Here is a 27,072-nt window from a genome sequence, read left to right on the forward strand (position 1 = left end):
CGCATAGATTCCCTTCTCTGTCCCAAGGGCTTTTGCCCGAAACGTCGATTTCAAAGCTCCTTGGATGCTGCCTGAACTGCTGTGCTCTTCCAGCACCACTAATTCAGAACTTTTTCCCTGGCTACTCTCTTGTTTTTTATACATACATAGATAACCTTGAATAACTGAATGTGTTGGTTTTTTGCAATGTAATGGGAGATGATATTCTTTACCTCCAGGAGAAATTTTCAGCTGAATAAACTAGCAATTATGTTAATTATGTGGCTTTGTTAATTTGCCACTGGTGAACAGGATTTGGGTAGAGGGTTTTGGTAGGAAGTGAAGTCACAGACCTGCAGAAATTTGAGTAACCCCTGATCATCCACTGACGTGTTGGTACATGTTGGAAGAGGGATTTTGAAGGTGTCTCTCATTAGAACAGGTTGTAGGATGGAGAGTTTGAATCTTGAAGGGCCTGGATTATCAAAATCCACGCCAGGGGAGTGCTTCAGTTCCTCTTGGCCTCTCAAAGGTAAGTTTAGAGAGGAGAAAGGAAAGATCCTCTCTTTGAATAGCTTTTTCTATTTCTGGTCCTTCCTCTACGTACAAACATCTCAGGCTGGGCTAAGGACTGCATTCAATCCCCAGTAGGATCCTCTATCATACTTGCATATTTCACGAAAGCAGCCGCAAAACTTGGGAAAGGCTGATCATCAATAATAAATCCCGTAAGGAATGTGAATGGCTTCAGTGTTCCATTTCCACCGGCAGGAAAGTCAACCTCGGTAACAACATGAATACCTTAATAATTTCAAGCACAAGCAGACTAAATCTACAGATAACCAGTCACAGATGCATTGTCATTTCCAAGTTTTTTTCTTCTCATCGCTGATTAACCTTTATTTTCCAGGCACTTCAGACAAAGCTGCAGAGAGTCGGCCACCAGTAAGTATATAATGTTCACGTGTAATTGTCATGCATATTTAGCTTTTATTTTAAAAGGATATCATTGAGAAATTCAACAATTTTTAAAGGCTTTTGACTTTAATCTCCTTTTGATTTTGGCGACAGACAAGTTAGAGGAATAAGACTTTTCAGGATTTTGTAGTTTTTGGCAATGACCACGTTTGGGCTGTCTCAAACTGAGCTCCAGACTTTTCACTGGGAAAGCTTTCATTCAAATACATTTAAGGTACTTCAACCTGCAATCGCAACTCCCTTTTAGTTAGCAGGGCTGCATCTCTTTGGCATTTTGAAAATGCACGTCAGATTGTATGAAATGATTGAGCCCTGCCATAAGTTGTGTCAAAGGCCAATCAAAATCAGGCAGAACTCCATGCTTATTATTAGGACAATACAAATTGAGATTCCAGATGCTGTGAGGAAATACAGGTTTAAAGCAGAATGATTCATATGGGCTCAGTGGTTAGCACTGCTGCCTCACAGTGCCAGGGACCCAGGTTCAATCCCACCCTCAGGTGGCTATCTGTATGGAGTTTGCATGGTCTCACTATGTCTGTGTGGGTTCCCTCTGGTTACCTCCCACAGTCCAAAGATGTGCAGATTAGGTGGATTGGCTGTGCTAAATTGCCCATAGTGTCCAGGGATCTGCAGGTTAGGTGGGTTGGCCATGATAATTATAGGAACAGGGCAGGGGTCTGGGTCTGGATGGGATGCTCTTTGTGGGTCATTGGGCTGAATGGCCTTTTTCCACACTTTGGGATTCTATGATAAGATGGGAAAGAAATGAGTCTCTCTTTGTAATGATGATCAGATAGATTATAAAATGATAGAACAGGATAAGAACACGGCAGAAGGATTAGGCCATTTAGCCCAATGAGCCTGCTCCATCATTAAAAGGGACCATGGCTCATCAACTGCCCCTCTGCCATTAGCTTCCCCCACTATCCATATATCCCTTGATGTCATTAGCAGCCAGAAGGTTTCTGGCTTGACCACGATCAATATTTGAGCGTCCAAAACCCACCAAAGATTGACATTTCAAATTCCAATAAGTAAAACCAAAGTCAGTCCCAAAGGGTAGATGATTGTGGAATGTTCCTTGTTTTCCAAGGTCTAGAATGAGGAAATAGGAGTACAACGTTAAGAAGTTTCCAATCAAGACGAGGAGCGATTTCTTCTCGGAGAAATGAGGCTGTGAATGCACTTCCAGAGCTAAGTCAGCGTGAGGTTGAGTAAAGGAGTGAAGGAATTGAGAAGATTGAGACAAGACAAGTACACCTCTAAAACTCATGTGGAAGGCAAAAACTGGCATCAACTTTGAGGTGGGATGGGGGGTCAGTGTTGACTGACCTGTTTAGCTTCTATGCATTTCAGGGTAGGGTAGTTCATTCCACTTAGCTAAGCGGGGAGGAGCTTCAGGTTTTCTCTGATAGTGGCCCCCAGGCTGGGGTTTGGAGCTTGTGTGTATTTTGAGCATCAGTGGCTCCTATTTTTTTTTAAATGGGTCAGCACCTGCACAGAAGGGATGCAGCCAGGCCTAGGAGTAGATTATACTATTACAGACAACACCGTTGCTGTCAGGAGCAATGGTCATTTGGTGTCGAACTTTGGTTCCAGGACAATCCCACTTTAAGTGCTAGAACTTTGTCCCAGGGTGGAGTACTCATCGTCTGCCTTTTCTTTCTGAACATGTTGAGATCATTGTTGCACAATCCCAGCCTTGGGACTGTGCAACAATTGTGGTAATTAACACCATATGCACTGTACACTTCACTCTCCTAGGCCCTGTCTTGCACCTAGATCCAATATTGCAGCTTTAGCCAGGATAGAAGGTTAAAAAAAAATTGCTGTAATTGTCAGCAGTCACTGTCTCTCTATCTGTTTAATACTAAAAATATTGCCAAATTGTCATTTGGGAAACCATCTGAGAATTAGGTGTCATCAAATTGAGAAGGAAATCAGGAATCATGGGAGTAGCTGCAGAGATACGTTAGTAAGGCAGAATAACCATTCCTGCTCCACATGGCCGACAGGCAGAGTCAGAAAGACACATCCAACATGTATCAGGAGGTTCTCACCTACATTTCTCTACTGGGATTCCTGTGCAAACATGGACAACAGCAGTTACAAAACAAAACTGTTAAAACAGAGGCATGCAATCTCAGTAAAAAGATTTGAGGGACCAACATATTGAGAAACTCCTTTCACGCAAGTTGGTTAGGAGTTAGAATGCATGCTGGACATAGATTCAATTGTAACTTTGATTGGAGAAATAGTTGAAGGTGAATCATTTGCAGAAATAGAAGGGAAGCATTGGGAGAGTGACATTAACTTGATTAGTGTCTGAAGTGCTAGTGCAGATTCAGTGGATGAACGTAAAACAGGGAAAAGATTGAGCCCAGTGGCGATGGGGCTTTCAGTTGAATAACTTGTTGACAGCCACAATCCAAACACAAGTTCAGTGAGGAAATAGAAGCCAACTGTTGTTCATGGAATTGAACATTAGTGTTTCTGAATTGTACTTTCCAGACTCTGGCCATATGAACCTTAGCACTGCACAATTGAGAGCACACGGGCAGTGTGAAAAGACCCTCAGGAGCAGTGATTGGGGAGAGGATGTGGAGCTACGAGGAGCTCTTAAGTTAGAAAAATAACTCAACATGTGCATAAACATGGAGACACGTGATAGGGAAACTCAGAAGTGTGTTACAGAGTCATACAGCATGGAAAGATACCCTTCAGTCCAACCAGTCCATGCCAGCAATAATCACAAACTAAATTAGTCCCACCTGCTTCTTCTTGGCCCATATCCCTCCAAATATTTCTTATTCATGTACTTATCCAAATGTCTTTTAAATGGTGTAACTGAACCCTCATCCACCATTTCCTCTGAAAATTCATTCCACAGATAAACCATTCTCTGTAAACAAAGAAAATTGTCCCCAAATCCATTTCAAATCTTTCCCCTCTCACCTTAAAAATATGCAAACTAGTCTTGATATTCCTCACCTTAGGGAAAAGACACCTATCATTCACCTTATTTCTCATGTTTTGAAAAACCTTTCTAAGGTCGCCCCTCAATCTGCAGTGCTATAGTGAAAACTTTCTCAGCCTATTCAGCCTCTTCCTACAACTCAACCTTCAATCCTGGCAACATCTGGTAAATCTTTTCTGAACCCTAACAGGGCAACCAGATTTGGACACAATATTCCAAAAGTTCTTAGCAACCTTTGAAGCAAGAGTCTGCCTCAGTGTGCAGTAGATTAAAGAGTTGGAGAGAGATAGTGGATCTGTAGTTCGAGGTACAGATAGTCTTATTGGTAATGTTAGGCTGAATCTTGCCAGAATAGGCAGTTGTGTTTGCCAATTTCTTGAAAGATTTCTGTCTGTGAATCTTAGTGAATTTTCTTGTGCTCTCTTTCCAAACTCACCTTATTAACTACGTACTACACCCTTATGGTGGATTACACATTATCATCCCCCATCTCACAGAATTCCGGGTGCCAGCACCATCTGTAAAGCCCAAGTGTGCAGCCAGTCAAGCATCTGCAGTCTGCAGCTGCCCTGCACAGTTCATGTTATTTGCCCCGGACATGTTAGATAGATGGTAATTGTTATCCCGTTTTTCTGATGGGGACTTGGAGGTCCTGCTAGATGGAGATGGGATGTGTGTGATCACTAGCCATGGAAAGTACCCCTGAGCTGTTGATTGATGTAGGCCAGTGGCATTGATGCAGTCACCAATTAGCGTCTGGGCTTTCATGTTGGTAATTGTCACCGTCTACTTTGTGTTGGTGGGGGGTGGGAGAATGGGAAATACTTATCATTGAGGTAAGATGATATAATTATCTGATGCTAATTCTTGCTAATGCATGCAAATAGGCCTCTCGCTGCTCACTAGTGAGATCCTCATCTCACCATTTGGTTGGAAAATGGGACTTTTTACTCTCAATGGTAATCTCACTTGATTCTTTGAAATTTCTCACCAATGCCTGCATTGTTCAGAGATTGGGAAGTTTGCACATACTGTTTCTAAACAGAGAAGGTGGGGAGAATCATCCTGGGCTATCACTGATCACTCTTCTCCTATGACCTCCTTGCCAGTGGTATTATCAGATTTATCACCAGATATTAGATGTAGATAGGGTTTTGGTGAAGCCATACATCAGCAAGGGTCAGGACTATCACAAGGAAATGGGACATAAGAATCAAAGTGAACTCTATAACTGCATTGATTTTATGACCTTCACTCACTCAGATAGATGGCAGCTCAGCTTTTAAAGAATTGCTTTAGTGAACCAGAGTACATCATGAAACATACTGATGAAGTTGCATGGTCCAAAGATCCACTGGCAGGAATCTAGGAGCTGAAGCTATATGGGCCCTCAGGGCTGCGCTGTGCAGTGAGATGGCCAATGGTATTTTAACTCCATCTACTTTCCTTGATTTCCTAACCTTTAATGCACCTGCTTGTTGATTTTGAAAATATTAAAAATCTACCATGTGCTGTATGGAGCTGGACTTGGGAGAACAATCCCAGTGCAGTTAGTTTACTACAGCATTGTGTTCATTGTATGTTATCAGATGCAAGTTTCTGACAAGTGTTCTAAGCAGCCATACAGAAATTATCTTTTAATTTTGAGACATGGAAAACATTGTGAAAATCTGAAATACGAGATGCAAGTACAAAGTACTGGAAATATACAGTGGTCTATTAGCACCTAAAAGGAAAGATTATCATATCATTAGTATGCTGTAGCCAGAAGATGTTGAATTAGCTGAAGATATGGTGATTCTTTGGGTTAACGCACTGGAATTGAATATAACCCAGGTTTTAGTTCTGAGAAATACAGGTGAACTTTCCTCTTTGCAGTACTAATTAGTTCACTGTGCATTTTTATTTTTATCAACTTTATCTTTAATTATTTGATGTTTGATGTGAGGCTGTCATTACAACTCTCAGTTCAAGACCTTGCACTAATGACTTGGTTCATTTCCTGGTTTGCTATTCCATGTGTAACATTTGCATTGTTGCTTGCAGATGGCAGTGGTGCACCTCCAGGGGCATGACTCAGTCATTCAAGTGAAACAAGGTAAGATTTAAATTCAAGAAATTATTAATATATTAACAGTATTATAAAAACTGCCAGTTCAATGCTAAGCAAATGAAGAAATCACTAATCATCTCTTTTTGCATTATATGACTGAAAACAATATAACCCTAGCAACTTATCATAAAATAGCTACAGCACAAGAGACCATTCCACCTGTTAATTCCCTGTTGTTTTCTGTAGGATCAATCCAGCTAATCCTGACCATCGCTCTTTCCCCCATGCATTCCAGATAACTATCCAAAGTCATAAAAACATTTCTCCTCTATTTGAATTTGCTATACACATTAATTCTGTGTCCTCCAGTTCTTAAACCTTCTCACAATGGAAGTAGTTTGTCCCTAGGTATCCTGTCTAAACCGTTAATAATTACAGAGAGCCTCTATAAATCTCCGCTGCGCTCCTCTTTTCTATGCTTAGAAGAACAACCTCAGCTTTGTCTATCTGTCCAGATAGTGTCTCATCCCTCAACCCATTCCAGTATATATTTGAACTCTTTCTAAGGTCATCCCATTTTTCCTTCAGTGTGATATTGAAAACTCTCCTTACAGTCAAACTAGTGTTGGACAAAGGTTTACCCATGTGGGTACAATTACAACATTGAGATGACATTTGGATAAGTACATGAATAGGAAAGGTTGAGAGGGATATGAATGAGAAACAGGCTGGTGAGGCTAGTTTAGTTTGGAATTATGTTTGGCATGGACTGGTTGCTCCAAAGGGTCTGTTTCTGTGCTGTGTGACTATCTGCTCTAAATGCTGCCGTTCAGAAGAATCATTCTCCTAGCCATCTATGTAATCAGCTTCACATGTAAATCCACAACACCATGCAAGATCCTGTCCACTACCCCTGTTGATGTATTTCATTGCCTCTCTTGTCAATCTGCTCGTACGGAAGCCAGTTTGGATGGACTGCACTTTTCTCCAGTTAAACAGATTCAGATACCATTTTCAAGAACTAACGTAAACTACATTTTCTGCCATTGATCCCTCCCAATTCCCCAACCACTGTTTCAGACTTGAAATAGACTTTTGCAATCTCTACATCCTATTAGACACCGAGAGTGTGGCTACAGCTCAATGAAAGCCTTGTCAAGAATGCCATGTACTTTCCTTCCCTCTGGAACTATTTTTAGTTTATCCCTCATACGTCAGCTATGTCAACACCTTTATCAGCTCATCTGCTGCTCAGACATACATCATCACAACCAGACTTGATTATTTCAAAGTTCTTCTGGTCAGTCACCTATCTTCCACCTTCCATCAACATCAGCACATCCACACTGGCACATTGTTACTTCTATTGTGTCCCATACAAGTTCTCATCAAAATTCATCCTGTTTACTAGCATAGACACTTGATTCTGTCAAAGTTTTCAATCTAACATTTATTTTCCCATATATAAATCAATACGTGACTTCAAATCTCCCTCTCTTTGGAATCTCCTCTAGCGGACAACTTTTCCTGAGATCTATTTGTTTCTGATTCTGTCCTTTTTCCCCGATATTCTTAAGATATTCTTTCAAAACCACCTTCTCAAATAAACCTTCATTCATCCCACTATATATCGCCATATTTGATTTGTTGTCCATTGTCTTGATTGGGTCCTGTGAATTGCATTTGCAACATTTTCATAGAATCCCTGTACTGTGGAAACAGGGCATTTGGTCCAACAAGTCCACACTGACCCTCCGTAGAGTAATCTACCTGGACCCATTCCCCTATCCTATTACTCTACACTTATCCCTGATTTCTGCACCCAACCTATTCATCCCTAAACAATATGGGCAATTCAGATGGCCAATTCACCTAACGTGCGCATTTTTGGACTGTGGGAGGAAACCGGAGCACCTGGAAGAAACCCACACAGACACGGGGAGAATGTGCAAACTCCACACAAACAGTCGCCTGAGGCGGGAATCGAATCCAGGTCTCTGGTGCTGTGAGGCAGCAGTGGTGACCACTGAGCCACCAAGCCACCCAATGTTTCAACATTAAAAGTGCTGTATATTATGCAACTTAAGATTGACATGAATAGTTCCGGCGATGAGAGACTTCAATTATGAGGTAGTTAGAAGAAGTTGGGACTGCTCTCTCTGGAGAGATTTGATAGAGGTTTTCAAAATCATGAGCAGGCTGCACAGACTTTTTCATGCAGCGAGTAGTTGGTTATGGAATGTCCTGCCTGGGAGTGTGCTGGAGGCAGGTTCAATTGAGGCATTCATGAGGTCATTGAATGATTATTTGAATAGAAATACGCAGCTGGTGTAGGAGGGAGGGTTTCAGATATGTAGATAATTGGGATGCCTTCTGGGGAAGGTGGGACCTGTACAAGAAGGACGGGTTGCATCTAAACTGGAAGGGGACCAATGTCCTGGGTGGAAGGTTTGCTTGAGTAGTTCGAGAGGGTTTAAACGAGTATGGCAGGGGGGTGGGAACCTGAGCTGTATACCAGAGGTGAGAGTTGATGCAGATGAGGCAATAGCAAGAGGTAGACGAGCTAGTGGGAAGGAATTTCCTTGGAAGGAACCAAGGGATCAGTTAAAGTGTGTTTGCTTTAACGCAAGGAGTATCAGAAATAAAAGTGATGAACTTAGAGCATGGATCAGTACCTGGTGCTATGATGTTGTGGCCATAACAGAGACATGGGTTTCTCAGGGGCAGGAATGGTTGCTGGATGTTCCAGGGTTTAGAACATTTAAAAAGAATAGGGAGGGGGGAAAAAGAGGAGAGGGTGTAGCACTACTAATGAGAGAGGGTATCACAGCTACAGAAGCTTCCATTGTCGAGGATGATCTGCCCACCGAGTCAGTATGGGTGGAAATTAGGAACAGCAAGGGAGCAGTCACCTCGTTAGGGGTTTACTACAGGCCCCCCAATAGCAGCAGGGAGATGGAAGAAAGCATAGGTCGGCAGATTTTGGAAAAGTGTGGACGTTAGTAGGGTTGTTGTAATGGGTGACTTTAACTTTCCCAATATTGATTTGAACCTCCTTCGAGCAGAAGATTTGAATGGAGCTGTTTTTGTAGGGTGTGTTCAGGAGGGTTTCCTAACTTAGTACGTTGACAGGCCGACGAGGGGAGAGGCCATTCTAAACTTGGTGCTCGGAAACGAGCCAGGGCAGGTATCAGATCTTGTGGTGGGAGAGCATTTTGGAGATAGTGACCACAACTGCCTCACATTCTACATATCTATGGAGAAGGAGAGGATTAGGCAAAATGGGAGGATATTTAATTGGGGAAGAGGAAACTATGATGTGATTAGACAAGAGTTAGGAAGCATGGATTGGGAGCAATTGTTCCATGGTAAAGGCACTATAGACATGTGGAGACTGTTTAAGGAACAGTTGTTGCAAGTGATGAATAAATATGTCCCTCTGAGACAGGCAAGAAGTGGTAAGATAAAGGAACCTTGGATGATGAGAGCAGTGGAGCTTCTCATCAAAAGGAAAAAGGTAGCTTACAAAGGGTGGAGGAAGCTAGGGTCAAGCTCAGCTCTAAAGGATTACAGGCAGGCAAGGAAGGAGCTCAAAAATGGTCTGAGGAGAGCCAGGAGGGGGCACGAGAAAGGCTTGGCAGAACGGATTAGGGCACAAAGGCATTTTACACTTATGTGAGGAAGAAGAGAATGGTCAAAGAAAGAGTAGGCCCGATCAGGGATAGCAGAGGGAATGTGTGTGTGGAGTCTGAGGAGGTAGGGGAAGCCCTAAATTAGTTTTTTGCTTCTGTCTTTACGAAAGAAACGAACTTTATAGTGAATGAAACCTTTGAAGAGCAGGTGTGCATGCTGAAATGGATAGAGATAGAGGAAGCTGATGTGCTGAAACTTTTGTCAAACATTAAGATTGACAAGTCGCCAGGCCTGGACCAGATTTGTCCTCGGCTGCTTTGGGAAATGAGAAATGCAATTGCTTCACCACTTGTGAAGAGCTTTGCATCCTCACTCTCCACTGGAGTTGTACCTGAGGACTGGAGAGAGGCAAATGTAATTCCTCTCTTCAAGAAAGGAAATAGGGAAATCCCTGGCAATTACAGACCAGTGAGTCTCACGTCTGTCATCTGCAAGGTGTTAGAAAGGATTCTGAGGGATAGGATTTATGACCATCTGGAAGAGCATGGCTTGATTAAATGCAGTCAACACGGCTTTGTGAGGGGCAGGTTATGCCTCACAAACCTTATCGAGTTCTTTGAGGATGTGACTAGAAAAGTTAATGAGGGTCGAACTGTGGATGTGGTGTATCTGGACTTCAGCAAGGCATTTGATAAGGTTCCCCATGGTAGGCTCATTCCGAAGGCCAGGAGGAATGGGATACAGGAGAACTTAGCTGTCTGGGTACAGAATTGGCTGACCAACAGAAGACAGCGAGTGGTAGTAGAAGGAAAATATTCTGCCTGGAAGTCTGTGGTGAGTGGTGTTCCACAGGGCTCTGTCCTTGGGCCTCTACTGTTTGTAATTTTTATTAATGACTTGGATGAGGGGATTGAAGGATGGGTCAGCAGGTTTGCAGACGACACAAAGGTTGGAGGTATCATTGGCAGTATAGAGGGCTGTTGTAGGCTGCAGCGGGACATTGACAGGATGCAGAGATGGGCTGAAAGGTGGCAGATGGAGTTCAACCTGGATAAGTGCGAGTTGATGCATTTTGGAAGGTCGAATTTGAAAGCTGAGTACAGGATTAAGGATAGGATTCTTGGCAGTGTGGAGGAACAGAGGGATCTTGGTGTGCAGGTACATAGATCCCTTAAAATGGCCACCCAAGTGGACAGGGTTGTTAAGAAAGCATATGGTGTTTTGGTCATTCATTAACAGGGGGATTGAGTTTAAGAGTCGTGAGATCTTGTTGCAGCTCTATAAAACTTTGGTTAGACCGCACTTGGAATACTGCGTCCAGTTCTGGTCGCCCTATTATACGAAAGATGTGGATGCTTTGGAGAGGGTTCAGAGGAGGTTTACCAGGGTGCTGCCTGGACTGGAGGGCTTATCTTATGAAGAGAGGTTGACTGAGCTCGGACTTTTTTCATTGGAGAAAAGGAGGAGGAGAGGGGACCTAATTGAGGTATACAAGATAATGAGAGGCATAGATAGAGTTAATAGCCAGAGACTATTTCCCAAGGCAGAAATGACTAACACGAGGGGTCATAGTTTTAAGCTGGTTGGAGGAACGTATAGAGGGGATGTCAGAGGCGGGTTCTTTACACAGAGAGTTGTGAGAGCATGGAATGCGTTGCCAGCAGCAGTTGTGGAAGCAAGGTCATTGGGGACATTTAAGAGACTCCTGGACATGCATATGGTCACAGAAATTTGAGGGTGCATACATGAGGATCAGTGGTCGGCACAACATCGTGGGCTGAAAGGCCTGTTCTGTGCTGTACTGTTCTATGTTCTATGTTCTAAATGCTGCGCAGGGATATGGCGAAAAGACAGGAGACTGGTATTAGGTAACTATAACGATTCTGTGATTTGTCTGAAAAAAGCTGTTATCTGAATACTGAACTTGGAAATATTTTAAATCATGGCTAGTCCTCTAGATCTCCATTCTCCTGAACAATTTTTAAAAATAATCTGGATATGTCCAATAGTTACATGAGTTCCAGTTGCATTAAATCTGACGATAAAGTATCAGATGATCTGCTGACAAGATGATCTCCTTCAAGTGGTTAGCGGCTGCCGAGTAAGGAAATATGTTTCTTTTTGTAGCTGATACAAAGTGGTTAGGGTACTCATTAGTAGGAATAGGACTTAAAACCTGGCTACTTTAGACACAGTGGTAAATCTATTGCTTTTATTCACTTGTCAAAAGTAAATCCTGACTGAATGACTGCATTCACTAAATATCTAATTGCTGGATGACGGTGGCGATTAAAGATGAGGGTGGAGATGGTAGATTTTGAAATATGAGCTGTAAGCCCGAGGCAAATGCAAAATGCTGAAGATGTTTTAAATCTGCAATAAAAACAGAAAATGCTGAGGATGTTCAATAGCTAGGTTTCCTCTAATTTCTCAAGCCAGTGCATGGAATGCCACGATCTCTAAGTGGCAGAGCCTGGAGAAACTGGAAATGAATGTTACATTATGTCAGTCAGCATCCATAGACCCTCAGAGTAGAGCTTAGAAATAAAAAGTAGTTGAATCTTGAATACAGTGCTTGAGAGTGTAATTGAGGCAGGTTGACAAGGCTGTGTTTGTTGTTGTCATTCTGGTGCCTAGGCCTGTCCAGTGGCCTCTGTGTTTTCCACAGACGCTGCCAGTCTTGCTGAGTGTTTCTAAGGTTTACCTGATCTTTAATTCCATTGTTGATTGACAAAAAAACTGACCTTGTAATCCCCCTTCACAAAGTATCTTCTGAATGAAGTGATTACATTAACATAAACAAGACTCCTGATTTTATGGCTTCACGTGCTACTTTAACTAAATGTTGAGTGTACTTTTTGATCAGAGCCATCAAACGTTAGTTTTAAGAAATATTCAGATGTGACTGTAAGTTGGAAATGGCAATTCCCAAATGACTGTTGTGAAGTAAACCTTGAACAAACAATTACTTTAGTGCAGTCGTTACTCTATTCTTGTTCATGCAGATTGTTCTAGAAAGGCAATGGAGATAATTAACTTTCCAAAACCCCTTACTTAAAAGTCAAGAAATTAAAACTTGAGCCAGCTGATCAGGTCCAGAGGACATGTTTTTAAACAGTTTGTCAGATAATTATTAAATCATTCCTTCATATTTCAATTTCCAAAAGTAATCTTAAAAGTAATCATAATAGACCATGAAACAATGATTGATGTGATAGGAAAAGGTTTAATTTTACTTTACCCGAATAATATTCTTGTTTTAATCTGCTAAGTGACCAAAACCATATGTTAAACAACTATTGCTTCCAACAGTATTTGGAAAACTGGGCTGAACAATATACTGAGGGAAGTCCTTTAATCTTTCTTCATATTTGCACGAGATTTAAAAGGCAGTTAAAATTTAGTTTAGAGCTAAAGCAGCAAAGTAATAAGGCGTAACTGATTTATTAAGGAGTCAACAGAGAATTATTTCCATACATCTGTTTTAACCATGCAGAGTTGCTCATTGAAAATTAACCAAAAACAATGAATTACAACATAATGCTTTTGCTTCAGGGAACTTTTTGAAACCAGGTTGGACTCAAAAGGATGTCAGTTTCTTCCCAGGAAATAGATAGGGTATTTTGTTTGAAAAAGTGCAACCCAATTCTTAAGTAGGTCAGGCTGCAAGAATAAAATGGTCATTGTGTACTAATTGACACCCTTACTCAAAATAATCGAGGGAATGAGCATTAGTGTTGAAAGTGGTATTATTGTGAGAGAATTAGATATTTATTTAATGTTGGACATGAACCCATGCATTTCAAGTAAGGGGCAACGCATTTCATTTTAGAATGAAGATGTAATCAAATTTCCAGGAATTGATCTGCTCTTCAACATTGAAACCATGAGTGTCTGGTGCATGTGTAACAATAGCAATGTTAGCTGTTTGTGTTTTTTTGGTATAGAACTTCTCTGAATATTTTTCCATATATTGAGTGACTGCCCTTCTCACGCTGAGATCTCATAGGTGGTGTTCTGGCTGACTGGGTCCGATCTTCACTGAGTCATAAAGTCTTCCGGTTGCACAGCCGAAGTGGACAGCTGGAGGTACTCGTGGATGGCACCTACTTCATCTATAGTCAGGTAGAAGTGAGTACGGTCTTGTCCCTAATGACTAGCTGCTGGGACGTGCTGGGGTGGTTGCTGCTTGGTTTCTGTTAGTCATCTGTCAAAATCAGCAGTTTCTAATAAATGATGAGCTACTGTCAATTCAGAACAAATAAATCGAATTCTGTCATTCTGCACAAACACACCAACTTTGAAACAATCACCATTGTTATGTCTCACAACAATTTCCACTGTGATACACACAACCAGCCCATGCTTGCAAATCTCAGAATATGATGTCTAACATTACACAATTGGACTTGATAAACAATCCCAAGTTTGCAAAGAATTATACTAGCAACCAATTTAAGATTATCAGTTGGGATTATATCGTAGCTCACTTTGCTAGCTAGAAACTACATATATTTATAATCCGGGAAATACCATCTCCAGGAAAATTGTACATCTCTAAGATCAAACTTGGTCAGATATAGCAAATCAAAGGGTATAATCAAGACAAGAGAACAAAATAGTAAGATGGGAAATTAAAGTATTGGAATGACAGGAAGGAACAGGAGGAATAAAGCTAAGTAAACACTGACAACCAAGACGAGATATTACAAAGAAAACAAAAAAGTAAAGTTAAAGGCTCTGTATCTGAATGTGCATAACATTTACAACAAAGTAAATGATTTGATAGCACACATTGAAGTAAGCAAATGTGATCTGACAGCCGTTACAGAGATGTGGTGTATGGTGACAAGAATTAATTCCTGATTATTGACATTCAACAAGAATGCTGAGCAATGGCAGAGGATGTAACTGTTTATCAAGGATAACATTTGCACACTAGTTAGAAATGTCTCAGCTCAACAGATTTAAAAGTAGAATTGGCTTGAGTGAAGCTAAGGAATATTAGAGGAAGGAAGTCACTAGAGTGAGTAATCAATAGGCTCCCTTACAGTAGCTACAATATAGGCTGAACTATGCAATCAAAATATTATGTACTGTGTGAAAGGGTCAGCAACAATATAGGTGACTATAATGTACATACCAACTAGAAAATTGGATTGGCACGAGTAAACTGGGTAAGTGTTCATATTTGCCATTGTCAGATCAGCCATGAGCTTTTCAAATGGTTTAGTGGTATTATTGCTGATCTGTTAATCCAGCGACCAAACTAATGCTCTAGCACCCTGGTTCAAATCCTGCCACAGCAGATGGTTCACTAATGTCTTTGAAGGAAGGAAACTCCTATCCTTACCTGGTCTGGCTTATATGTGACTCCAGACCCACAGCAACGTATTTGACAATGTAACTGGCCTCTAGGAAATAAATGTGATTCATCTTGCGAATGAATGAAAAAAGTGTTTTCAAGACAGTTTCTTAGAGCAACAGTTTTCAGCACCAACTATAGAGCAAGATATGTTAGTTTGGTTATTGTGGAAGGTGACAGGATTAATTAGTGATGGCAGAGTAAAGGAACTGACCATAATTATGGTTAAAATTTCTGTTCAGTTTGAATGGGAGAAGATTGGGTCTAAGACCAAGATTTTAAATATAAATAAGTGCAACTGTGTTGGTGTGTAAACTGAGCTAGCTGAACTGAACTGGAATACTAGGGAAAGGGATAGGTCAATAAGGAGGCATAGCGGAGTTTTAAGGGGATAACTCAGAATGCTCATAATAAATGTATTCTGACTATGAAGTAAATTTCTAAGCAGACGACCCACTATCTGTGGTTAACTAAAGAAGTTAACAAAAGCATCAAACTTAATCAAAAAAGGGACAACTATACAAGAATGAGTGGAAGATCAGATGACTAGACATCATATAAAGGACAGCAGAGAATTTCTAAAAGGTTACACAGAAGAATGAAATTAATGCTCAAGAAGATAGAAGCTAGAAATGTAAATTGGATAACAAGAGTTTATGCAGATATTTAAAAGGAAAAGAGTAGGTAAAGTAAGTGTTGCTCCTCTAGAGATTGAGAATGGAGAGTTAATAGTGGATCAAAAGGAAATGGCTGAACAAATATTTTGCTTCTGTCTACATTTTGTATTCTTATGGATGCAATTTCTAATATCCAACTATTCTTCACCTGCTCTTGAAGGGATGTCTTTCTACTAAATTTTTAGTAATTCCTTTTAATAAAAACATATATTAGCTTTTGTTTCCATTTTTGTCCATTGTGTTTATGGTCTTACAAAAGCAAATATTGCAGATGCTGGAAATCTGTGAAAACAGAAAATGCTGGAAATACTCAGCAGGTTCAGCAACTTCTATGGAGAGGGATAGTGCTAACATATTAGGTTGATGATGACCCTTCAACAGAACTGAGAAAAGATTTGAAATGTTAAATCTGTTTTTCTCTGCAGTTGCTGCCAGTCCGTACAAATGGTCTCCCCATTCATATTTTGCAACCTTTACGAATAAGGGTGGACTTCTCCATCAGTACTTTTTTTTGTATTACTTGTAACCTTAAGAATATTCAGTTTCCATCCTTTTTCCCCCCAAAAATAGCCTACATTCATATGTCCATTATTAACAGAGTAAAATGTCCAATGGGACATAAATGTTATCAAATAAGATACAATACTAAGCTTCATAAGCAGATAGTAGAGCAGGTGACGAAAAGCTGATAGAAGTTAGATTGAGATAATTCCTTAAGGTTAGTGTTAGTGTTAGAGAGAGATAGAGAGTTTTAAGGAGTGAATTCCAGAGCTTAGAACCAAAGGCACAACTGCCAGTTGTGCAGTGATCACAACCGGAGACTCTTCCCTGCTGTTATTAGATTTCTGAGTGGGCTTCTGAAACTTCAAATCAAATATTGATCTTCCTTTTGTGAATCATTTTCACACCCATAACTTTGTATTCCTCGCTCTGTTCAATCACCCTATGATCTTTGTATGTTATGATCTGACGGTACTTCACACAACACAAAACGTTTCACTGTACTTAGGTACATGCAACAATAATAAATCAAATCAAATCAAAGATGCTTTAGAGGCTGGAGCTGGAGGAGTGCTGAGGAGTGGTTTTGGGGGGTTTACAGAGATAGACGGAGGCAGGGCTCATGCATTGATTTGAAAACGAGGATAAAAAAATTTCAAGTGAAGCTTTGTTTCACTGGAAGCCAGTGTAGATCAGCGATGGTTAGAAACAACTAGTTACAGGCAACAGTCACTTCGGATGGATCTGTTTTAAAAGTGCTTGCCTTGAGTTATTGAATTGGTACCACAGGCAATCAACAAGAAGCAGCAAAATACTGGGTTTCCATTCAGTACTCTGCAGTTTAAGAGATTTTAAATTTATTATTAATTGCAGCCTGTGAAATTGTTTCTTGGAAACAGGTGGTCAGTCAGCAGCTTGACAATCTACTTCAATAGTCAGTTTCCCCCCTGTTCATATTATGTTTAAAGCAAGCCATGCAGCATTGTTATGGAACAGGTGGGACTTGAGCTTGGTCATTACAACTCAGAGATAGGGAAACTTCCACCATGTCACGAGAGCCCTTTTCCTCCCTGTTCACTTACTCGTCACCTTATTGGCATCAGCTGCAGACCATCTCCCAGATTGTGCAAGCAAATTGATTCATCTAGTTTGCATTCCTTTTAAAAAAAATAGTCTGAGTTTTCCCCATGTGTCTGTGTTTTCTATATTATAACCAAGTTCAGAAGGGTTCTTCTGGCACAGTGGTAGTATCCCTATTTTGAACTTGAACATCTGGCTTCAAATCACACTCATTCCTGCAATCTGTCATAACATGACCAACCAGGTAGATTAAAAGTTCAGGAATGAATGCTAACCAGACTCAGTGGACTTTGGAGTATTTTAGAATTAATTTCTGACAACTAATATTTTGCATTTGAACTTTGAGGGTGTTTTTTAATCCCACAACTTGCAACTAAGAAAAAGACATAAATTTTAGAAAGTAATAGTTAATTTTGAATGCTTCCCTTACTGCATTTTCCCATGATTAATTGTCTTCCTATTCTGAGGATGTTAACTCTTGAGAGCCAGGGGTTTTAACTCCTAATGATTGTAATTCACATGTGAACAAGTTGGTAGACTGCAGGGTATACTCACGTATGCACTTTTAGCATAGATAATTTGATAATAACCTGATGTGGGCTGACCACTTTCCACATCCTGTGGTTGCTGAGGCCAAGTATTGGCCTCTGGTTGAGATCAGGAGTTTTACTGTTTTGTAATGATCAGGTACTCACTGGATAGACAAAGCGAGTCAATTAAGCTTCTCGCTGTTTCAACATTTTTAGTATCTTCCTTTATTTATATGCAATGTAATCTGAGCAACCATATAAAATAGAGATAAATGTGCACAAATCAATGTATAAATGAAATCCTGCATTGATGTGATGCTTCTTCTGAATTTAGGATAACCCAAAGCACTTTGCAAGAGGATTACCTATGATTTATATTCCCAATCATGGGCTGCAAGGTAGCAATGTTAGTTTCCATTTCCATTTTCCCTTCCAAATGAAATGATGATTAGCCACCTTTTTGAACTGTCGCAGTCCATGTACAGTTGGTAAAGCTCAGACAGTTATTTATAGTGAGCTTTGATACTGAGTAATAGTCAGAGAGCAGCTAAGACATTGCTGGATCTGATTACAAGGGTCCTGGAACAGACAAATTTATTAACAGCATTAAAAGGAAACTTAATGGGTATTTGTAAGAAATAACAAGGACAGATACATTGGGATAAAATAAAGGAATGTGACCACTTTGAGCTTTTTTTCCACAAGGAGCCAATAAGGCACTAGTTAGCCGAAAGGTTTTTGTCCTGTGCTGTAATGACTCTGTGACTCTAGATTCCTGATTTGGAGATGCCGGTGTTGGACTGGGGTGTACAAAGTTAAAAATCACACAACATCAGGTTACAGTCCAACAGGTTTAATTGGAAGCACACTAGCTTTCAGAGCACCGCTCTGAATCACAATCACCTGATAAAGGAGCGGCGCTCCGAAAGCTAGTGTGCTTCCAATTAAACCTGTTGGGCTACAACCTAGCCACCTTTTTGAACTGTCGCAGTCCATGTACAGTTGGTAAAGCTCAGACAGTTATTTATAGTGAGCTTTGATACTGAGTAATAGTCAGAGAGCAGCTGAGACATTGCTGGATCTGATTACAAATTTAGGCCAGACAAGGTAAAGATGGCAGATTTTCTTTCCAAGAGGACATTGGGAAATTGGATAGCTTTTTATAATAATCCAGTAGTCTCATCTTCATCATGACTGACATGAGTTTATAAGTCTGGTAACAGGTCCATTATGCTAACAGCATGGTGGCTCAGTGGTTAGCACTGCTGCCTCACAGCGCTCAGGACCCAGGTTTGATTCCCACCTTGGGCAACTGTCTATCTGGAGTTTTCAAATTCTCCTCGTGTCTGCATGGGTTTCCTCCAGGTGCTCTGATTTCCTCCCACAATCCAAAGATATGCAGATTAGGTGAATTGGCGATGCTGAATTGCCCATAGTGTTAGGTGCATTGGTCAGGGGTAAATGTTGGGGAATAGGGCTGGGTGGGTTATTCTTCAGAGGGTCGGTGTGGACTTGTTGAGCCGAAGGGCCAGTTTCCATACTGTAGGTAATCTAATCTAACACAGAAATGCAGCCACTGTTGCTTAGATTGGCAGCTAGTTTGCATACAGTAAATCTCAAAAACAACACATGTAGTGATCAAATTGATTGTGAATTAGCTCAAATATATGATCAATTCATTGTGTGCTTTGTTGAGGATGGAACATTGACCAGTGCACCAACATGATTCTCTGCACTTGAGTGCTACCATGGAACTTTGTGAACCACCTGTTCTAAAATGCAGTGCACCTGACAATCAAAACTAAGTGAGATATCATTTTACATAATGTGCTCAAGTCTAAGGTGCAACTTGAATCCATTGGTTTCGTGGAGAATGTTTTACCAGTTTGAAAATGGCACAATATAGATTAGTAATGCCTTAAGACAGTAATGAAGAATCGATTATGTTTGACATATGTAAGAGATGAAATTGATACAAATAAATTCCATTGTTTTCTGAAGGAAGTAGTATGACTAAATCAGCACTTTTCATTAGGATAGTACATTCACAAGAAAGACCAGCATTAATTCAATGGCAAATCACATCTCTAATCATGAATAAATTCTTTTGGAGTTGCAAGCATTATTGTTGTTAAGGACAGCAAAATATAATTCCTAGAAAAACTGTAAAAGAGCATATGACTCAGATGGCTTCCAAAAATTATCTTTTCTCAAGCTGCACTTGTTTTGTTGGAAAGCACAGAGAGACAGAGCTCATGTTTGTTTTATATCAAAAGCAGATGCCTCCTGAATGAGTGATAGCTGGTGATGAAAATCGTGCAACTAATAGGAAACAACATCCAACTCATTACCGCACTGATCTGGGAATAATATTGATCTTTGACTCCATCAGAGGCTGGACATAATCCGGAAGTATGTTTAACATCTTCAAAAGGATCAAAATAATCCCCAATAGATAAATTTAGCGTAACACAAGCTGTACTTTGCTGAACATATTTGTTCTTTAAATCAACTTTTGAAAGATGGTAGAGCGCCCCTTTGTTCAACTCCTGATGAATGGGAGTCACAGGAATGAATTGACCAACTATCAGTTTCAGGATTCCATGTCAAATTTCCTGATGGGGTAACAGAGTTGACCTTTCTTTTAATCATTTTTAAAAGCAAGTACACAAAAGAATAAGGCAGCTTTTTAATAAATAAAAATGCCAGCTATTCAGATACATTCCTAAACTACAATATGGCCTGACGATTAAAAATTTCCTGGCCCATTTACCAAAGGTCTTGAATGTGGTCTGAGACAACAATTAGTTATTACTTTCGAGACTCAACATGGATCGAAGACCCCAAACATTGAATTCTGTCCTCCAGTGAGATTTAATTTTTGCCAAATGTTATGATCCCAGCTGATGGTGATACTGGATAGGTAAGATCCCAAAGTAAAATATAGCTTATGAGACCACAGATTTAATTTTCAGTATTTGCTTGCTATCATGGTTAGCCACTGTCATATCCACAAGAGGTTGCCAATGTTCTTTTAACAAAGAAGATCAAAGTTAATTACAAAGAAATGTTTGAAGTTGTCTTAGTACAGGCATCGGAAATAAAGATTCAGCACTTAGAGTGAGAGTCATAGCACAGAAACAAACCTTTTGGTCCAACTCGTCCATGCCGACCAGATATCTTAAATTAATCTGGTCCCATTTAGCAGCACTTGGCCCATATCCCTCTAAACCCTTCCTATTCATGTGCCCATCCAGATACCTTTTAAATATTGTAATTGTACCTAACCACAATCTTCTATATACTGAAACTGCTGTGAATATCCACATTTAATCCCTCTTTAAAGTCCAGTGGACACGTCTGTACTTGCCTTCTTTCTGGCAAACCGCTGCTTTCAGTTCAATCGTAAAAACAATGACTGCAGATGCTGGAAGATCACAGCAGTTCAGGCAGCATCCAAGGAGCAGCGAAATCGATGTTTCGGGCAAAAGCCCTTTGATGAAGGGCTTTTGCCCGAAACGTCAATTTCGCTGCTCCTTGGATGCTGCCTGAACTGCTGTGATCTTCCAGCGCCACTAATCCAGAATTTCAGTTCAATGGTGTCTTTTGTTGATGTTTCTTTCTGAGAGCCCGATGAAAACCTCTAACACAGCTCATTTATTTCTCAACATGGATTTCTTTAACTTCTGTTTCACAGCTTTCAGTTTCTGGAATTTTTTATCCTTGACATTAAACCATTTAGAATGTCTGTTTGGCCCAATCTGCTTTGGAACCTGCCAAGCAATTAGCATCTTTGCTGCCATAGACCTGATCTGATGGAAGCCTGCATACCCACTGAAATGAACAGGAATGCTCATTAACCCTCTCCGTGCGATACTCCCTTTCTAATGGAGACTGATTCTGTTTCTGTCTCCCTGCATCAGACAACATCTTGTTGCTGGGCAGTGGTCCAATTTTATTGTCTATAATAAAGTTTTGTTAACTTAAGCACTGGAGTGATTTGAACAACCTCATTTAAACCCATTGAACCAAATTTTCATATACCGACCATCACTTACGGAACTCAAAGATGAGATTAAGTCCTCCCTTAGAAATTAGACTTAAATGTTGTGCTGTTCACTTTAGACCTCAAATTTCCATGTAATAATAATAACATACCATAAATCTTCATCTCACAAATGCTAATTCATATATTAGTTTCATGTATTTTGCAGTTAGAATTATGTTTTTGTCTGCCATTGGCACTCTGGAAAGATGATTTACTATAAACACAACCGCTCTCTTTGCCTTCTGTTGGATGACACCCTTACTATGTAATTTCTTCCACCTTCCAATCTATTTTTGATCCTTCCTTTTGGTTCAATTTGATATTGTGCTCCTTTTCAACAGAATAACACCAATCACATTTCTACATCTCTTCAGTAAGGAATAATATTTGTTTCAAAAGATTAACTCTTTGTCCACAGATGCTGCCAGAACTGTTAAATGTCCAATATTTTCTGTTCATGTTTCAAATTTCCAACATCCATAGTATTAGGAGTATTTGTTAGGAGTTAAGTATTCAACTTCATTAAATTGTTCTACAGAGACTGGAAAATGATGAATAAATAGCTGCTTCATGCAATTGTGAATATGAGAAATCTGGGTCCCTTTAAGGGTGAACCAGAACAATTCCAGAATTGCTTCAGAGCAGATGAGGCTCCTTGGACTTTGTATTCAAGAGCTCAGTTCTTGTAACTTGTTCTCTGGGTGATGGGTAAATTTGATGATGAGTTTATTAACAAAGCAACAAAGATCCAGTTTCTAGTAGTGAGATTCTGAACAGGGAGAGGATCCATAAGGGCAAGGTAGTAACTAGTTTGTGCCAAACTACAATGAACCAGTTGTAAATCTCTGAAAATCTTTTGCTGCCTAATTCAACATATGGATACTGGCCTGTTACACAACAATAGTCTAAAATGTTGTTGTGGAAAAGGTTTTGCACAAGGTGAAACATATGGAGTGACACTTCTTTTTAATTTAAACAACTACTGAAATTTTAATGTCAGTTATAAGTTAGGCACACATACACGAAGGGAGAAATACAAACATTGAAAGCAAGAAGGTATATTTCTTGGGATTGATTGGATCCTCTTGAAAAATTGAAATCACTACATTCTGGAACTCCCTTGACAAAAATATACTCCAGTCTCCTCAATGGTATAAAAAATAAGTGCACTATTGTATTGTCTCCTATACTCTCAGTCAATGCTAATAGTTGACTCCAACTAAGACAGCTCAGTTAACGTACATATTCTACATCAGGAAGGGAATGGAAATAGGAAGGATGTCCCATCTGGGAAGTGACTCTGGCATAGCGAAGTAGATCGCAACTCAATTCAGTTTAGAATTCTTTACCTGGCTTGTCATTGTCAACTGTATCTGCATGTCCTTCAACCACACACCCTTGACACTGACTCTCCACACTAAGCCTCTCAGTGATGGATTATTCTGACCCTGCTTAGTAGGTTGCAGATAAAACCTGTATTTTTGTTTTTAGTGAATACAGAACCATAGTTGATGAGTATTACTGGCATGCACTACCTGGTCAAAATACTACGCTGGCAGAAACCCAACAGGGTAGATATCTGCTCAGTTAACCTGCCCCATTTCACTGCCTATGATTGTGGTCTGTGAGAGAGTGGAGGTCTGGGTTAAGATGCAGTATTCTGAACAGCCACATAAAGTTTGTGAAGTCCCCCTCCTGTGGGACCATCCCAAAAGGCTCCAACATCCCACACTGTCACTATGAATATTTTAAAGAGATTTCTCACTGGAATACAGCTCCCTAGTTAATATATCTAAAACAATTTTGTCAAAAACAAAGATATATGGTTATGCCATCAATGCTTTTAAGAGTGTAGGACTGGATAAAGATCACAAAGAGTTGCTGGCAACTAAACAGAACTTCTGTTTATGTAGAAACACAGGCTTTTTGTGGTTACTCCTCAAATATTTCTGACACCAATTGTTCTTACAGATGTCCAGGCATGATCTTCACACATTGTGTCTGTTCCCAGTGCAGCTGTTGGTTAGTCCTGTCTTGCAGAAACCTTGTAAACAATAAATAGAGGTTGCAATACTTGTTCAAAGTGTGAATGCTTGCTTGGTAAGATGTTTGTGGTATCCATTACAAATTCATATAAAGGTTATTAGTGTCGTGTAGCAGAAATACTGTGGCACACAGAATATACTCCACAAAACAGTTAATACCTTCAGGATTTCCCAACCTTTCTCATCTCCTTCAGCCCGACAATACTGTGAGATTTCAGCACCCCTGTCTTTCTGGTCACAAACATCCTAGGTGCCTAGGTCCAAAGCTCTGGAATTCCTACTCTAAGACCCTCTGACTCACTTTCCTCCCTTAAGACTCTGCTTAAAGCCTAACTCTTAGGCCAAGCTTTTGATCAGCTGACTTAATGTCCCATTTCATTTGATAACTCTTCACTGGGGAGCCATTGAATGTTCTGTTATGTTAAAGTCATTACATAAATGAAAAGTCAAAAATGTTTTGGCAGTGTGGCGCTGGAAAAGCACAGCAGGTCAGGCAGCATCCCAGGAGCAGGAGAATCGACGTTTCGGGCTTAAGCCCTTCATCGGGAATGCTGAAGGACTTATGCCTGACTTCCTATGCCTTTCCAGCACCACATTCTCCACTCTGATCTCCAGCGTCTGCAGTCTTCACTTTCTCCTTTGAGATCTTATGGTATGCTTTCTGTGATAACAGTAGAACATAAAAAAAGCACAGATTTAAAACAAAAGATGGGGGATGAAGATAATTTTCTTATAAATTGCAAACAATATTATAGCTCAGCTGGCTGCTGACGCATACCTTTGAGCCAAGAAATCATTAGTCTGACAGAAGAAGCCTTGAAGGCAGAACAGGGAAAGTGTGCTGTGTTGACACTGACCACTGTATTTGTCTGCAGCAGTAGATGAGATGGTGAGAAACTACACTGTTTAAAATGAAAACAGCAACAGCAGAGAATGTTGGCAAACTTTGCAAAGATTAAGCTTGGAACTAAACAAGAAAGAAACAAATTTATGCCTAGCTGATCTCCATACACTGTTTGATCTTTTTGTGATCTGTTTTTCATAACATATCTGTGTCATTTGGATTTATGGTTTAAGAGTTTGCTGTAAAATAGTCAGAGCTCAGGCTAATGTTTATTTTAGTATGACTTTAAGTTCAATACACGCACCATTTGATCTGGCAAAATTTGCACACAATGTATGGAGATCAAAAATGTCAGATTCTCTCGGATGCAAAGGGTTAGCACTTGGCAACACTCAAGTGATTCACTTGTAGGTTGATACTCGCAGTTTTTCTGATCTGCTCTTAGTATTCCTCAATGCTCCTCATATTCCTGAGCTCCTGTGAATGACCTCCCAAGGATTTACCAGCATAAGGCACAACTGCATTTGGAGCAGTGTACCAGGTGAGAAAAGGATTGGCAAGGAGACGAAATAATAGTAGGCAGATGTATTTACATTTTTTCAAACTTCTCATGAAAGATATTTGACAGAGGTTTGAAAATATGCTTTTCTGTGTTGCCATTAGATTTTCAAAGGGATGTGTGCCAATAGAGAGAGCAATTCTGAACCTGATGAAGTTCGTAGAGAAAAAAAAATGTTAAACTGTAGTTTTCCCAAATTTAACATAATTTTCAGACCTTTGAGCAAAGGAACATGAAGAGGAAGGTCCAGGGGCGAAGGGGTTTAGGAAAGGTACTCTGAAGAGTAAGGTAAAGGACAAACTTTGATGACAGAGCATTCAATGGCCTTGACCTCCCACTCTGAAGTTCTGTTCCCTAGGAGAGGGGAGTTCAAAACTAGGGGCCATATTTTTAACGTCATTAGATTCCCTACAGTATCGAAACAGGCCCTTTAGCCCAACAAGTCCATACCGACCCTCTGAAGAGTAACCCAGCCAGGCCCATTCCCCTACCCTATATTTACCCCTGATTAATGCACCTAATACTATGAGCAATTTAGCATGGCCAATTTAACCTCACCATCACATCTTTGGATGTGCTGGTTGGGTGAAGTAGCCATGCTAAAGTGAGAAGAGAAAGGGTTAAAAGTGACCTGAGGGACAACACGTGAGGGTGGTTCATGCATAGAATGAACTGTCAGTGGTAGTTGCAGGTACAGTTACAACGTTTAAAACACATTTGGACAGGTACATGAATAGGAGGGGTTTGGCGAGGGCTGAGCCAAACGCAGACAAGTGGGTTTAGTTTAGTTGGGAAAATTGATCGGTATGGGCAAGTTGGTCCGAAGGGTCTGTTTCCGTGCTGTATGACTCTATACCTCCTAAACTCCTACTAAGTTTCCAAACATCCATCTTTTTGTTCAAACTTCTGATGTCTTTCCTACCACAACTCAGCGTCCACTTCTCCATCAATTTTCTGTTGATGCCTTCAAGACATTGTTTCCTTGTGTGCTGGCCACCATCTTACAGCAAGTTGTGTTTGGTCTTTGAGCTACTGATGGGAACATATAGCATTGAAAATAAGGTGGTCAATTTTCTCTCTCTGTTCTGCCCTGACATGTGCTGCCTATTGTCTGTCCTTCTCCCTTTTTTATAAAGTGCCATTGTTTTGAGTTTTTTTTCCTCCAAAGTTCCAAAACAATGCAACAGCATATAAAACAGTAATTACTGCTCCTGGAATTTGAGGAAATCACCTCCAACACCTAAAATACCTCTATAAAGGAGCAGCCTGTTACAGCCAGATGTTAAAAGGCATCTGGATGGGTATATGAATAGGAAGGGTTTGGAGGAATATGGGTCGGGTGCTGGTAGGTGGGACTAGATTGGGTACTCCATCTTGGATTACCTAGAAGCCAATGTGGATTGATAAGGGCAGATCGGTAGATGTGATCTATATGGACTTCAGTAAGGTGTTCGACAAGGTTCCCCATGGGAGACTGGTTACCAAGGTTAGATCTCTTGGAATGCAGGGAAAACTAGCCATTTGGATACAGAACTGGCTCGAAGGTAGAAGAGAGAGGGTGGTGGTGGAGGGTTGTTTTTCAGACTGGAGACATGTGACCAGTGGAGTGCCACAAAGATCAGTGCTGGGTCCACAACTTTTCGTCATTTATAGAAGTGATTTGGGTGTGAGCATAAGAGGTATAGTTAGTAAGTTTACAGATGACACCAAAATTGGAAGTGTAGTGGACAGTGAAGAAGGTGACCTCAGATTACAATGGGATCTTGACCAGATGGGCCAATGGGATGAGAAGTGGCAGGT

At 40.4% G+C, this 27,072-nt stretch overlaps 1 protein-coding gene across 5 annotated transcripts in view; it reads left to right on the forward strand.

Moving 5' to 3' along the window:
* eda (ectodysplasin A) overlaps positions 1–27,072 on the forward strand; it is a 341,742-nt gene that overhangs the window by 302,924 nt on the left and 11,746 nt on the right. For 2 of the 5 annotated variants that reach the window (XM_087991893.1, XM_087991896.1), the window contains exons 5-7: positions 890–924; positions 5,984–6,035; positions 13,624–13,754. In XM_087991893.1, the coding sequence (XP_087848019.1) occupies positions 890–924; positions 5,984–6,035; positions 13,624–13,754 (218 nt within the window). The remainder of the gene's footprint in view (positions 1–889; positions 925–5,983; positions 6,036–13,623; positions 13,755–27,072) is intronic. The other 3 variants (XM_087991894.1, XM_043705039.2, XM_087991895.1) reach the window with 3 other exon arrangements.

Source organism: Chiloscyllium plagiosum, unplaced genomic scaffold (genome assembly GCF_037043375.1).
Source record: "Chiloscyllium plagiosum isolate Xiang-an unplaced genomic scaffold, Cpla_swu_hap1 HiC_scaffold_11, whole genome shotgun sequence".
In the NCBI taxonomy this organism is placed as follows: domain Eukaryota; kingdom Metazoa; phylum Chordata; class Chondrichthyes; order Orectolobiformes; family Hemiscylliidae; genus Chiloscyllium; species Chiloscyllium plagiosum.